At 42.7% G+C, this 14,540-nt stretch overlaps 1 protein-coding gene across 1 annotated transcript in view; it reads left to right on the top strand.

Moving 5' to 3' along the window:
* The window catches only part of LOC147692387 (cytochrome P450 2A13-like), a 977,490-nt gene that overhangs the window by 379,599 nt on the left and 583,351 nt on the right, over nt 1-14,540 (top strand). The window contains exon 5 of the mRNA XM_086938609.1: nt 4,738-4,914. Within this exon, the coding sequence (XP_086794735.1) occupies nt 4,738-4,914 (177 nt within the window). The remainder of the gene's footprint in view (nt 1-4,737; nt 4,915-14,540) is intronic.

Raw genomic sequence — 14,540 nt, 5'->3', positions numbered from 1 at the left:
CTTATCAAAAGCCTTTACCTCAGACTAGTCAATTATGCGGACAATGCTCAGCTTATTTTGTCACTGGATAGTGACTCTCAGATAGTGGACAATGTCTTTCATAATTGTATAAATGGCATTGACACCTGGCTGAATTCCAACTCCCTTAAATTCAATTGAGACAAATTTGAGCTCTTGTTTTGCTATTCTAACCAAATTTCTCTGACTCTCCCCAACAACTTTTGTCCATTGTCATCTAAGGATGATTTACTACCTATGGACTAAGTGCATAATTAGGTGGTTACATTAAACAATAAACTGTCCCTTGAGGGTCAGATCGACAGAGTAGTGGAGATATGTTTCTCGCTTCTTCGGGGTTTATAGAAACTCCAATGCTGCCGACAATAGCTGAAACTTGACTTTGTGCAGTGTGATTCAAGTAGGCTGGACTATTGCATTGCTCTTCTTTTAGGAGCTCCTGAATTCCTGATAAACAGACAATATAGAGTTAAAGCTGCAGTAGCTAAACTGGATCTGGATAGGCCTATAAGATCATTTGCATTGGATGCACTGAAGGAGCTTCACTGGTTACTAGTTAAACAGAGAATCGCCTTCAAATCCCTATGTATTGTTTTAAAACACCTCATGGTCTAGACCCGATTCTCCAACAAAATATTTTTCAAAGATATTCTCCAGGAAGATACCTTCGTTCCTCATCTGCCAATCTTATCTGCATTTCCAAATTCAGGAAGATCAGACAGGGTGGGATGGCAGGCCTTCATAGTGAGATCTGCCTAGCTTTGGAATCACCTTCCTGTTTCCCTCAGATCGTTAGCTGATCTTCTGCATTTTTGAAAAGCTTTGAAAACTTGGTTCATCCCTTATTAAATCTGGTATTCTTCTTTATTTTCCTTCCAGCATTTATCCATCCTCGTTGAGGCAGTTACTGCCAGGATCCCATTTTGGTGATAGTTTGCTCTATTAATACTTTAAATGAATACGTGAACAAAGTCATAGGTGAGATGCTCATGTAGTACTGATTTCCTTCTCACTCAGAATCGGAATACGTTTTCTTCTTTCTTGAAGGACATTGTAGAAAAAGTAGATTAGTTTGCAAGCAATGGCACAAGATCTTACATTTTTGCAGCCCTTAAACAGTGTTCATGAAAACAGGCACATTTACAGGAAAGAAAGCTTGGGATGGTGGTGTTTGTACCAATAACATGCAGTCGCAGAGTGGTTAATGAGATTTCCAGAAACATAGTTTTGAGATATATATATATAGCATTTGCTGTAATACATAGTTTATCTGCTAAGGTTTTCTTTAAATAGGATGATTCCACATACAATATATATTTTTGATAACTCGTAGTACTTGCTAGCTGAACCATCTGTTTAAATCATGTGGTTTCTAATGTCTCTCAAAACTGGACGAGCTAATGCCTCATAATTTTGAGTCACATGTAGATTTGTTTACTCCTTTGCAGAGCTGTGTGGAGTACAGGAACCAGTGCTCATCCACAAAGAATTTATTATAGCCTAAACATCCCTGACCATACTGACAAAGCACTACGGATAATTTTCTTTAATATTCCATCCAAGTGTGGAAATCTAGCTTTTCTGTGATGCCACACAGTATATTTTGCCTTTTGTTGGGCCCTATGTTTTTGATGGCTTTAGAACCCTGTGCAAAATACATCTGCGAATCAGTAGGAAAGTGCCTGTGCATCCCTATTAAAAATGGCTGCGTTGGCATATTCCTAATTTGGGCATTTTTAACTTACCTATATATCCCTAGTATATGGTACAAAATGTATACCCAGGGCGTGTAAGTTAAATGTCACTAGTGGGCTGCATTTCCTATAATGAAATTCACTAGAGTGATAGCGTAAAATGTAGCTAAGTCCTACCAGTGTATCTGGACTGTGGCAGATTAGACACTGCAGTTTGATGTGTCAAAAGAAACCCTTTTGCCAAGTTACACATTGACATTACAGTGTTGAATCTTGCTTGAATTGAAACACTGATTCACAGGTTTGGTGGGTTCACATACAACACTTTGGGGCACACTAGAATGGAATAGAAACATGATGCCAAAACAGTTCTTATGTATCCACTGTATGGCTGCTGAAAGTTCAACTTCTGTTAGATTACACTTTTGTCTCTGAGTGTTACATATGGCACTGTGGCACTATTGAACAGAAGGGAAACAAGGTACCAAAACTATACTTGGATATCTACAGTCTGATTGTTGACCAAACCTACTTTGTTCTACCAAACGTTTGCCTCTTGATTTTATTATGGAACAGTGATTGCCCCAAACTGGAGTTTAGCGTTAGATGTGGAAGGACACTTTGGTATACTCCCACACACACACCTTGCCTTCAGAGCCCAAGTTTAGTTTGGCTGAAGAATTTCACTATACTCAAAATGCCCAGAATAGTTTGGGTTGGCCATAGAACGTTTACCCCATTGGTTAATGTGTGTCCAGGAGTCATTCCCACACACTAGCTCATGCCTGGCATACGTGTAGCATCTCCAGGCACCCACTTCAGAAGAACCCTGGACCTGACTGGAAGGCTGAACCTGCTATCTGCAATCTGATAAAAGAGGACTTGACCTGGTCTGTCATGTACCAGGGACACAGAAGTGGACCACAAGGTTTGGAAGGCTGACCTCCTGCTCAAGATATAGGACTAAAACAGGGTTAAGGACCATTCCTGCAGCTGTCCAGTTGATGAGGGCAACTGGACTAGGTCTGGACCCTACTGCTGGCCGCGGTCTGACACCTTGTGAATCTCCAAGTGCCTCCCCTTGAGTTTGTGTGACTTCAGACGTTTTCTTTTGTGGTGGATTGGAACTTGAGGGACTAAAGTCATATGGCAAAATCTTTAACCAGGATAAACTTGCTTCATGTATCTGATGTAATTCTTTGCAGTCAGTATCTAATTGGGTAAAATCTTTGACCAGGACAACCCTGCTTCATATATCTGATATGCTTCATTGAGCCAATGTAAAATTGCTCTTAGGTTCCAGGCTACTGTAAGCATAGACTCTTATATGTGGTTTCTGCTGCTAGGCACTATTCCTACTAAAAACTTAAAAAAACATATCTACGGTCCCCCTTACTGGATTTTGGTGCAATTTTACTCCTTAAATTTGACTCTACTTTTCTATTTTGGTTTAGGATTTTTTTTGGGGGGATTTCGAATTTATAACTCTTCTTTTGTTCTGCATAAATACTTTACACATTACCCTGAGCTAAGCCTGTCTGGTCTGTGGCATAGCTACCAGGGGGTTGACACCAGGTTAATTTAATGACTTTGATTATTTACCCAGACAAGGGTAGTGCATATTCCTTGAGTTGAATAGTAGTCTACCCCAAACCTTAACTCAATTTATTACACCCAGTAAACGAATCACAATGTCACACCTTTCTATGCCTTTCACAAATAGCATTCTGACTATATTTAACAAACTAGTACTATATTCTTATCATGTTGTGACCGGTATGGTCGAATTGTCCTTAACACTGACATACCAGAGTCCAAACCTTGATTCATTGTTCCTGTGTGTAAGTAACATATGTAATCGCTTGGGGAAAATCACAAACTGAAATTAGGGGACATACAATATACTTGCTTGAACTGCAAATCTGGAATTTTGTGACACACATACAGATTAAAGGTTTTTATGAAATTGAAAAAAAGTATTGTATGGTAACAATGTCGTTTTCAAAATGAAAATTGTGTACTTCAATGTGAAATTTAATTATTTTAAAAGACATGCTAACATTGCAGACACAATTATTGCATGTCCATAAGATAATGAAAGATGGTAATTGATGGATAATTCATTAGAGACACATACTGCTCATTTTGGTTCCTTGGTTCAAGAGTGCACTTACTGCTACAGTAGTTTAGCTGCTACTTCATGACATATGTAGTGGGATTTTCATATACATTAAGCTGTTTTAATGTAATCTATATTGCTGTAATTCGTTTGCCATCTGACCCTGCAATCTCTGTGTAATTTAAAGTAGAATTGTTGTGAATAGCTGACCGTTTTTTGCTTGTCTGGTGTGTAAGACTTCCGATTGCGAGAATTGTATAAGTTTTGTTTTGTTATCCCTGTTCTTTCCATGTAGAGTATAATCAGATCTTATTACCAAGTACCAACTTGGAAATGTTTGCGTGGGACAATTTGGTTCAAAATAATGCCATACATAAAATATATTTCTAGAAAGTATTTACTTTACACCACTTTTAAAGTTCACTAACTGTCATTGAGTATTCCATGATTTTCATCTGCATGCTTGCAGCATGTTTCCTAGGCCCAGATTTACTAAACATTCACACAATGCACAGCAAGTCAGAATGCTGCACTGCATTGTGTGAACAAGAGAGAGCAGAACTGTGCCATATTTACAAAGTTGTGCTCTCTTCTAGTGCTGCCGCACTTGTGGCTGCCTATTGCCAATGCAGGCACCCTCAAAGGATACCTTCCCACACAATAAGTATCCTTTGTGGCTTATTTCACTTTGTAATTGTGCTGCATAATTGAATTGTGCAGCAATTGTACTCATAACAACTCCTTAATCCAAACTCTTGTGTAAAGTGAATTGAAAATGTGGAGGTTTCCTTGATGGATAGGAATTCATGCAGCCTCACTATTTATTACAATATTTTTGACCACTAAAGCTAATTAATGCAGGAAGGCCTGATATGGCTTATGTTTGCTTTGATTTTCTCTTTACAGCTGTATGAGATGTATCCGAGGATAATGGACCACTTACCTGGACCCCACAAGAGAATGTTTAAGCTGTTTAAGTATCTGGAAGATTTCATTGTAGAAAGAGTAGAAAAGAACCAGAAAACCCTGGATCCCAACAATCTAAGAGATTTCATTGACTGCTTTCTCATTCAAAGAGAGAAGGTAATCCATATTTACCCGTTACCAATGGTAGATGAGCCACAATTGCATAATTAAAGTTTAAAGAAGAATGTATTTATAGAGCAAATGTCCATATTTATTCATCATTGCCCGCTATTATATTTGCTTTGAATATTAACCAAATCCGTTTTTAAATTGGATTCTTTTGGTGAAAGCTTTGGAATTACCATTCTCCAGTATTAGGGGTGTCTTTCATAGATTCACATGCTTGAATATTCCCCGTCGTCGAAGTGGGAGTCCCACGGTACATAAAATAGCAGTAATATATGCATATATAGATGAAAAAATTACATAATCATACATATATACATATAGAGCAATAAGATATAAAGATATCATAAAGTTAAGAAAGTACCATAGAATAGAATAGGCCCATAGCAGCCTAAGGGAGAATTCACTTTAGTAACATATTAGAGTCATTTTAATGGTCCACATTCCAGCCAATCAGGCTACAGCACCCTCTAGAACCTTCTCCTCAGAAGCCCAAGTCCTCAGATTTTCTACCGTACGTCGTGTGAAGGGAGTCTCCCTGAGCTCTGCTCAGTTTTTTCTACTTCATAGCTCATTTTCACTTGACAAATGTCTTCCTCAAAGAAATCTTTATTTAGACAATGTTCATCCTGTGGCAAACTGAGACTGTTTCATGAAGATCCACACAGTAAATGCATTTACTGTCTCTATCCGGACCATGAAGTTAAGAACTATAAGTACTGCCGTACTTTTTCTAAAAAGACTTTAAGAGACAGAGAGGCTGTTCCATGGGTAGTGCAGAGCCAATAAATGCATACACCCATGCAATGTGGGGCAGAAAGGCGATCTCCAAAACAACAGAAAAATAGTTGGTCCATGATCCCCCTCGCAAATAGCTCCTATTACATATTCAACTTCAAATAAGTTGGAGTGAATTGCATTAAACACACATAGATTCATAAAGAGGAGAGACAAGACACAATGACCACTTTAACCATATTATTTGCAAAATAAAACAATGTGTATCGATGATTGGGGTGCCCAATTGTCACATGGGTAAGGTTTTAATTTGTTAGCCCAATCATTCAATGCGGGAAAGGAGACAAGCCTATGTATTGTACCTAGTCGGAATCTTGTTAGTAGGAACCTGTCATAAGCCCCCGGCACAAAAGCTAAGTATGACTGCAAGCTAAAAGTTGTAAGAACCAGCTGATGCTGCATCACACTGGGCTTAATTGTTTTCCTTGATAGTCTTTGGGTCTCCAGGTATGAGAGTACATCTTTTCTTAGCTTTTTCCTGGTAATCAAGGTAATAGTGTCAGGGTTAGTAAAGTATTTTTGTTTACCCATATCTTTCGTTAAATCTTGGATAAACTTAACCCAGGGTATCCTTTGTACACCATCCAGGCTGAGACTATCCTGTAATACCTCTCTATTGAGGGTGGTCTCATCACACGACCAGATCCTGTGCCACAAGAGAATGGGCTCTGCTTTAATGAAGTCTGATATGTGTGGAAGACCCAGTTCAGCGTGTGAAAAATAAGTGGAGGTACTGGAGGGGACCGATAAAACATACTTTAAAAAATTGTTTTTGACTAATTGAATCGAGTTGGTGTTCACAACCCCCCAAATACCCGCCCCATAGGTGGCAGTTGGTACACACTTAGCATTAAATATTTTTAAAAGCTCAAGAGGTGGTTTACATCCCAGTTTTTTTGCATAAATGACTAAAGCGTATGTAGTTCTAACTAGTGCCAGCTTCTTTGCTTCAACAGCCTTAGCCCAGGTATCGTTATTACTAAATAGGATACCTAGATAGGAGAAGCTCTTGGTGGCAGTGATCCGATTTCCCTCCACGAAGATATCCCTATGCTTTTTATTACCATGACCACATATCATTATAAAAGTTTTTGAGGTATTAATTCTGAGGTCAAGATCCCTCATAAAATTATGGAAATTGCTTAAAGTCTTCTGCCGGCCATTCTGAGTACGTGACAAGATCACAGCATTGTCCGCATATAACAGTGCTTGGATTGGGCGAGTGCCTATCTGTGGAAAGTCAATGGCATCTTTAAGGTGAGCCTGCCCTAACGCGTAACCCGTTAATATAAAGATTAAAAAGAAAGGGGGCTAGGACACAGCCTTGCCTGACCCCCCTACCTATTTGGAAAGCAGCAGTAGGTTCTCCTCCCAAACCGAATCGCACGCTTGATTTGGCTCCATTATAAAGGAGACGAATAAAATTGATAATATTTCTATCAACCCCCAGCTGAGACATGATCTCCCAGAGCTTTGAGTGCCTTACGCAGTCAAAAGCTGCAGAGAGATCTACTAAGGCCATATATAGATTACCTCCTTTAGCCCTGGTATTCTTTCCCATAAATATCACAAAATTTAGGCTCTTGCATGTCACTCTGGTCTTTTAAATGTTTTTTAACCACAAATTGGCTAACAGGTACACTTTATGTGGCTACAGAGGTTGAAGACATCTGACTCAGTGGTCTCGGAGGTTGAGAGTGTCTCTTCTTTTCATTCCAAGACCTCTCAGAAGTGTGGGTCAGAGACGAAGATGCCCTCTCCATTCCTCAAGAAAAGAAGACTTGCTGAAGTCTCTAAGAATGTCTCCCCACAGGACTTGCCTCCAACGCCTACGGGACCTGGTTCTCTGGCGTCACAGTCCAAAGCCGTGCCATCATCTTCTAAAACGGGCACTGGCTCGTCGACGGGCTGGTCGACGTGTCCGTCGATGACATCGACGACGACCAAATCAGTTGATGCAGTCTCTACGTCGACGACGACATGTTCAATATGTTCTGGAACTATGTTGACGACGCCCACCTCGTCGACGACGACCCATGAGGTGAGACCCATTGCTTCCATCATTAAGATCTCGTCGACGACTGCCAGGACCTCCCCGTAGACGAAAAAGCCTCCGTCGACGCGTCCATCTTCGTCGACGCGTACATCTTTGTCGACGAAAGCTACACCTTCGTCGACGGGAACCTCTTTGTCGATGGTGACAACTCCGTCGACGGTTGCATCCTCGTCGACGGTCCCACCTTCGTCGACGAGTAAAATTCCGACGACAGTATCCTCGTCGACGGTGACATCTGCGTCGACGCTACCCTCTTCGTCGATGGCGAAAAAACCTTCGTCGGCGAAGAATAAAGGGAAGTCACATCCGGTTACAGATTCTACATCAGCAGACCCAGCGCTGACAATTCAGCCTCCTTCAGAATCTTCTGCCGCTTCGTTGATGAGCTTGTCAACCTCACACCATCCACTGGCCTCAGCCACCACTTTCACAGTGGTCACCGCTTCAATGGTCAAAAGACATGTACCTCTTCTGCATTTAAGTCCTGTAAAGAGTGGCTCTGCTCTTCCTGAACAATTGTTTCAGTCCGCGGAGGAGGACTCTAATGACGGTTCATATGTCGATGATGCGTTTCGACCCGCGTCTAGCCCCTCTGAACTTAACATTAAGTGCCAGGACTATGACGCGGAGGAGGAAGAGGAAACCTGAGATGGGGCACATCTTTTCCCCATAGATCATTCTGAAACACCCATAACGGAACAGATTACACAAATACCACTGTCTTTAGTGTCTAATTTGCAGCACATGCTGGATGATTATAATCGCAGGTTTCCGCCATCTAGACCTGCTTCTCCAGCTCCGCATCCTCCTCCACAACCAAAAGTTTCTGTACCTACAGTAACACCCAAATCACCAGTACGCCTTCAGCAGGATACTGATAATGAGGACCAGGACCCTCAAAACACGGATCAAGATGGCGAGGACAACGTCCTCGCTGATTGGGATGACTACAGGGCCCAAACACCTTCTACTCCGCCTACATCGCCAAGAGCTTCACCTCCAGTGGACATTGACAGCTTTCACAACTTGATGATCCGTGCTGCCAAAAGGTTTCACCTCACTTTAGAAGTCCAACAGACAGACTGTTTTTTATATGATTTCAAAGACCTTCCTCAGAGGCAAGCCCACACCATTCCGATCATCAATCACATTTGGAAGGAAGGTCTCAAACTAATGGAGCGGTCTAATTCGATCCCGGCCATTTTACCTAGACTTGATAAAAAATATAAAGCGCCTGCGAACTCTCCAGCATGCCTCGTTTCTCAGCCAAAGGCGGATTCGGTCATAACACAGGCGGCTCAGAAAAGGTCTCGCAATCCTGCAACACCACTCACATCTCCCCCTGATCAAGAGGGCCGCAAATTGGATTCCATCTGGAAAAAGTTTACCATTATGGCGGCCACAACAGTTAGGGCGGCTAATTCCCTAGCAATTCTTGGACGGTATGGCCGCCAGATGTGGTCCGAAATTGCAGCGTTAATTCCACAATTTCCGGAGGCTATCCGCGCGGAAGCGCAAGCCATTGTGCAGGAGGGAGAGAAGATCTCTTCAGAGATCATCGACTGTGCTGTCGACATCTCATCTACGAGATTCAGGCAATTGGCGGGGGTCACTGTGTTGCGACGCCAGGGATGGTTGAAGTCAACTGCTTTTCGTCCAGAGGTCCAAGCACGAGTTCTTGATCTACCCTACGATGGCGATTCGCTCTTCTGCAAACATGTCGATGACGCACTCGAATCCATTAAAAAGGATACGGATACGGCCAAGGCTTTAGCAACCCTCCAATATAAGAAACAGCCGTTTCGAGGAGCATGTGGTAGGGGTGGCAGCTCTTCCACTTTTCGTGGCTCCAGCCAATATCGTTCCTATAACGACAATAGACCGAAATAACTACCAGTCTCAAAGTCGCCAGACCAATTCAAGACCATACCAGAGAAAAACCACGTACAGAGGTGGTTCCAACGCTAAGAAACAGTGACAACCCCAGCGTAAAGTACACAACGTCTGTGAAAATTGGAGGTCGGATCTCCAAGTCCATCTTAAATTGGTCAAACATCACCTCCGATCATTGGGTCCTGGATGTGATCTCAAAGGGACATACTCTAGAATTTATAACATTTCCTTCCACCCGCCCACCTACTGGTCCGCCCCACCTCATTACAAAGAACTATTGGCTCAAGTCAAATTGATGATAAAAAAAGGGGCTGTCGAAGTGGTACCGCAGGGGCAGCAGGGCAAGGGCTTTTACTACCGCTTCTTTTTAATCAAGAAAAAGTTGGGAGAGTGGCGCCCTATTTTGGACTTGCGGGCCCTGAACAAATTCATCACGGCAAAAACATTTCAAATGTTAACACTACAAATTTTAAATTACCTCAATCCCGGAGAATTCTTCTCCACTATCGACCTCCAGGACGCATATTTTCATGTGCCGATCCACCACAAACACAGAAAATATCTTCGTTTCACAGTATGACATCTGCACTTCCAGTTCAAAGTCCTGCCGTTCGGCCTTCGCTCAGCACCGAGGATCTTTACAAAGATCATGGCTCCGGTAGCTGCTTTTCTGCGCCTTCAGGGCATCCAATTTTACCCTTACCTAGACGACTGTCTTATAAAGGCTCCATCATACCAGGTGGCGAATCAGCACACTCAGGTCTGCATCTCACTTTTTTGCACCTTGGGCCTTTCAGTCAATCGCCAAAAGCCACACTTTCGCCCATCACAGCAGCAAGATTTTCTAGGAGCCTTGCTAGATTCTCAACTGGCAAAGGTGTTTGTCTCCCAGGAACGACAGGACCGCATTCTCAAAATGGTACTTTCCCTGCAGTCAAAACAGTAGGTTTCTGTCCGGACGTTAAAATCATTCCTGGGCATGGCCTCCTCTTGCATACATCTGATTCCACATTGCAGACTACATATGAGAGTCGTGCAAGAGGAACTAGACAAGCAGTGGAAACAGATCTCGGGATCGTTCAACGACAAAATTCACCTCACGCCCCGCATTCAATCTGCACTGGAATGGTGGGCTCACCCTCCAAACATCTCCATGGGACGGCCTTTTCAAGAGATGACTCCGACACTGGCGCTCACGACAGACGCATCATTGGAGGGTTGGGGATCACACCTCGAAGGTTTGTCCGTGAAAGGAAAGTGGACTGCACTTCAACGCACGTGGCTCATAAATCGCCTAGAACTTCTGGCAATTTTCCTTGCCCTAAAATCGTTCCAGAGGGTAGTGCAGGGCCAATCGCTGCTGGTGCAGACAGACAACACCCCCAGCATGCACTACCTCAACAAACAGGGCGGCACGAGGTCTCTTCTGCTCTCCAGGCAAGCACAAGAAATATGGGACTGGGCGATTCACCATCAAGTCCATCTCTCAGCGATCCATGTGCAGGGTGTCTCCAATGTCCTAGCGGACTCACTCAGCAGGTCTCTCACAGACAATCACGAGTGGGAACTCAATCAACCAACTCTAGAGTTCATCTTCCGTCAGTGGGGCCAGCCACAGATGGATCTTTTTGCGACTGCCTCCAACAGGAAATGCCAACGCTATGCAAGTCGTCATCCCCACAGAGAGTCGAGCGGGAATGCATTTTCGATCAATTGGTTGAACTAATTCATCTACGCTTTCCCTCCGCTCCCTCTAGTTACACAGGATGAGGCTTCAACCCTGTCATGTCATCCTAATAGCACCCAGGTGGCCATGGCGCCCATGGTTCACGGATCTCCTCCTATTTTCTCAGAGCGATCCAATTCCGCTTCATCCTCTGCCTCACCTCCTGACAATAAAGCAAGGGCAAATCTGCCATCCAGATCCGGCGTATCTCCAGCTACATGCCTGGAACCTGAACACAATGAGTTTGCACGTCTAAACATCGACGCAGATTGCTGAGAAGTGCTGGCTCATGCTCGTTCTCCATCCACCATTAAAACCTATCAACTAAAGTGGAAGCGTTTCTGTGTCTGGTGTCACACTAAAGCCTTGGATCCAATGACCGCCAAGCCTGAACAAATTCTGCCTTTTTTCCTGTCCCTTGCAAAATCAGGACTTTCTCATTCCACCCTTAAAGTCTTCTTGGCGGCACTCTCCCGCTTCCGTCATGATGGTTCCACGTCATTATATTCCTCTCGAATTATCCAACAGTTTTTCAAGGGCCTTTTTCGGATGTTTCCTCCCTTTCGTCGCCCTCCGCCTGCTTGGTGCTTAAATTTTGTCCTATCTCAACTCCTCCTACCTCCTTTCGAGCCCATCCATTCAGCGGGCTTAAAATTCCTCACGTAAAAGGTTTCTCTTCTACTCGCACTAACATCCTCCAGGCGAGTAAGTGACATTCAAGCATTTACGATCCAACCTCCTTTTCTTCAGTTTTCTAAAGAAGCGGTTACACTACGCACCAACCCAAAATTTATTCCTAAGGTTCCAAGCGATTTCCACTTTAATGAACCTGTCATCCTTAAGACATTTTTCCCTAATCCTCAGTCTCCTGCAGAACGTTCCCTGCATTCATTGGACTTAAACCGTTGTTTGAAATTCAACATTCAGCGCACTGCACCTTTTCGAAAATCAGATCAGCTCTTCGTGGCCTATGGCCCAGTCTGCAAAGGACAACCAGTTACCAAACAATCCATCACTAGGTGGATTTCCTCTGCCATTGCTTTTTGCCACCAACGGGCTGGAAAGCCCCTCTCTACTCCTGTACGAGCCCACTCCACAAGGGCGGTGTCAACTTCCACAGCCCTCTTTGCGGGAGTGCCTCTACACCACATCTGCAGAGCTGCAACGTGGTCGAGCAGACACACGTTTACGAAGCACTACTGTCTCGGAAAAGCAGACGCCGCAGACAAGCGGTGCTACGGAATCTTTTCCAATAAGGTGAGCATCTGTTGCTTCCCGCCTCCAGTCATAAAGGTTTTTTCTCAAACTAATCATAGTATGCACAGTTGTGTTATGTACTTTGCTTATGCTACCTTTATGACTCATGTTGTGCGTTACTGCTTTCTATTCTTATTCAAGCATGTGAATCTATGAAAGACACCCCTACCTTACCTGTAAACTGTGGTTCTCCAGTGTTGGTGCCTTTCATAAATTCACATGCGACCCACCCTTCCTCCCCTCAGAGGCTCTCTTCTCCTCATGCACTCTTGAACACTTTGTGCTACGAAAATCTGAGGACTTGGGCTTCTGAGGAGAAGGTTCTAGAGGGTGCTGTAGCCTGATTGGCTGGAATGTGGACCATTAAAATGACTCTAATGTGTTACTAAAGTGAATTCTCCCTTAGGCTGCTATGGGCCTATTCTGTTCTATGGTACTTTCTTAACTTTATGATATTTTTATATCTTATTGCTCTATATGTATATATGTATGATTATGTAATTTTTTCATCTATATATGCATATATTACTGCTATTTTATGTACCGTGGACTCCCACTTCGACGACGGGAAATATTCAAGCATGTGAATCTATGAAAGACACCAATACTGGTGAACCACAGTTTACAGGTAAGTAACTTATGTTCTTCAGAACTAAAAAATAAGAAAGCTTTGCTCTATTAGATAATTCCATTGTTTTTTCAGATAGTTTTTATACACAGAATCAGAGGGGATTTTGTGATTTTATCCCAGGTATTTTAACTGTGAATAGTTCTCCTATTACACTATGTACACCATAATCTGAACAGAATTGAAGAATACTTGTCTTTAGGTCATATCAATTCAAACACATATTTTGATTGAATTCGGGCTCAAATAATTTAGTCATGATTTTAAATAAGTGTGCAAATCTCCTTGATTCGTTTTTTCAAAATGTGATGCACTGGCATGCACTGATTAGAGCAGTATTTCTTTACAAGAATAAGCTGTTATGATAACTAATTCTAGATTTCCATGAAATCATGGAAAGCAAACACATAACATTTAGAAGTCTTTTATCCATATAATCATCCAGTGGTGCTGTAGCAGATTGACCTTTACCCACTAAGAGAAGCTAGACTAAAACCACAAAAATATTTTTTACTTTGTGTGTTCTTTTGTAAGCGTTTCTCTTTTCTTTACTAAAATGATAGAATCTCTTACTGAATCATACACAATTTAAAGCCATACATTACTTCTTGTATCATGAGAAATGGATTGTTTTTATTCTTAACCCCTTTGCTGCGGCGGCTATTCCGCCGCAGTGCTAAGGGGGTGGGGCGGCCGAGCGGCGGTTCCTTGCTTGTGACGGAACCGCTCCGTCACAGCTCGCGGGTGAGCTGTGCTTGTGACGGAACAGTTCCGTCACGGCCCCGCCCGTTCTTTAGAACGTCAGCGCAGGCGCGGAATTCGCGCAGCGCAGGCGCGGCGGCAGGGCCGTGACGGAACCGTTCCGTCACCAGCACAGCCCACCCGTGGCTCGTGACGGAACGGTTCCGTCACGAGCATGGAAGAGGTTAATTTAAATTCCCTTTTGGAAGTTATTTAATGAGCTATTAGAAACGTTTAATATTTCAAGGTAGAAAAGTGCATTATAAGAAGTTCCAATATCTTTGTTTTGTCATGGGAAAAGGCAAGCACATTTTCCTAGTCGCTGGATATGTTTTGAGGAGTTAAGATATACAAGTCAGTTTATCTAGGTTATTCTACTCAGGAATACATTTAAAGTAACCCACAAGGCTGCTCTTTTGAAAAAATGAAAGGCCTGTATGTTTGAAAATGTGTTTGTTTATTTAAATATTTTAAAATAGATTGAAATGATTTAGTACACATTAAAATATTAAATGCAC

Source organism: Lissotriton vulgaris, chromosome 9 (assembly GCF_964263255.1).
Source record: "Lissotriton vulgaris chromosome 9, aLisVul1.2, whole genome shotgun sequence".
Lineage (NCBI taxonomy): Eukaryota > Metazoa > Chordata > Amphibia > Caudata > Salamandridae > Lissotriton > Lissotriton vulgaris.
Note: the sequence above shows the minus strand (reverse complement) of the source record. Positions and strands in the feature narration are given on the sequence as shown.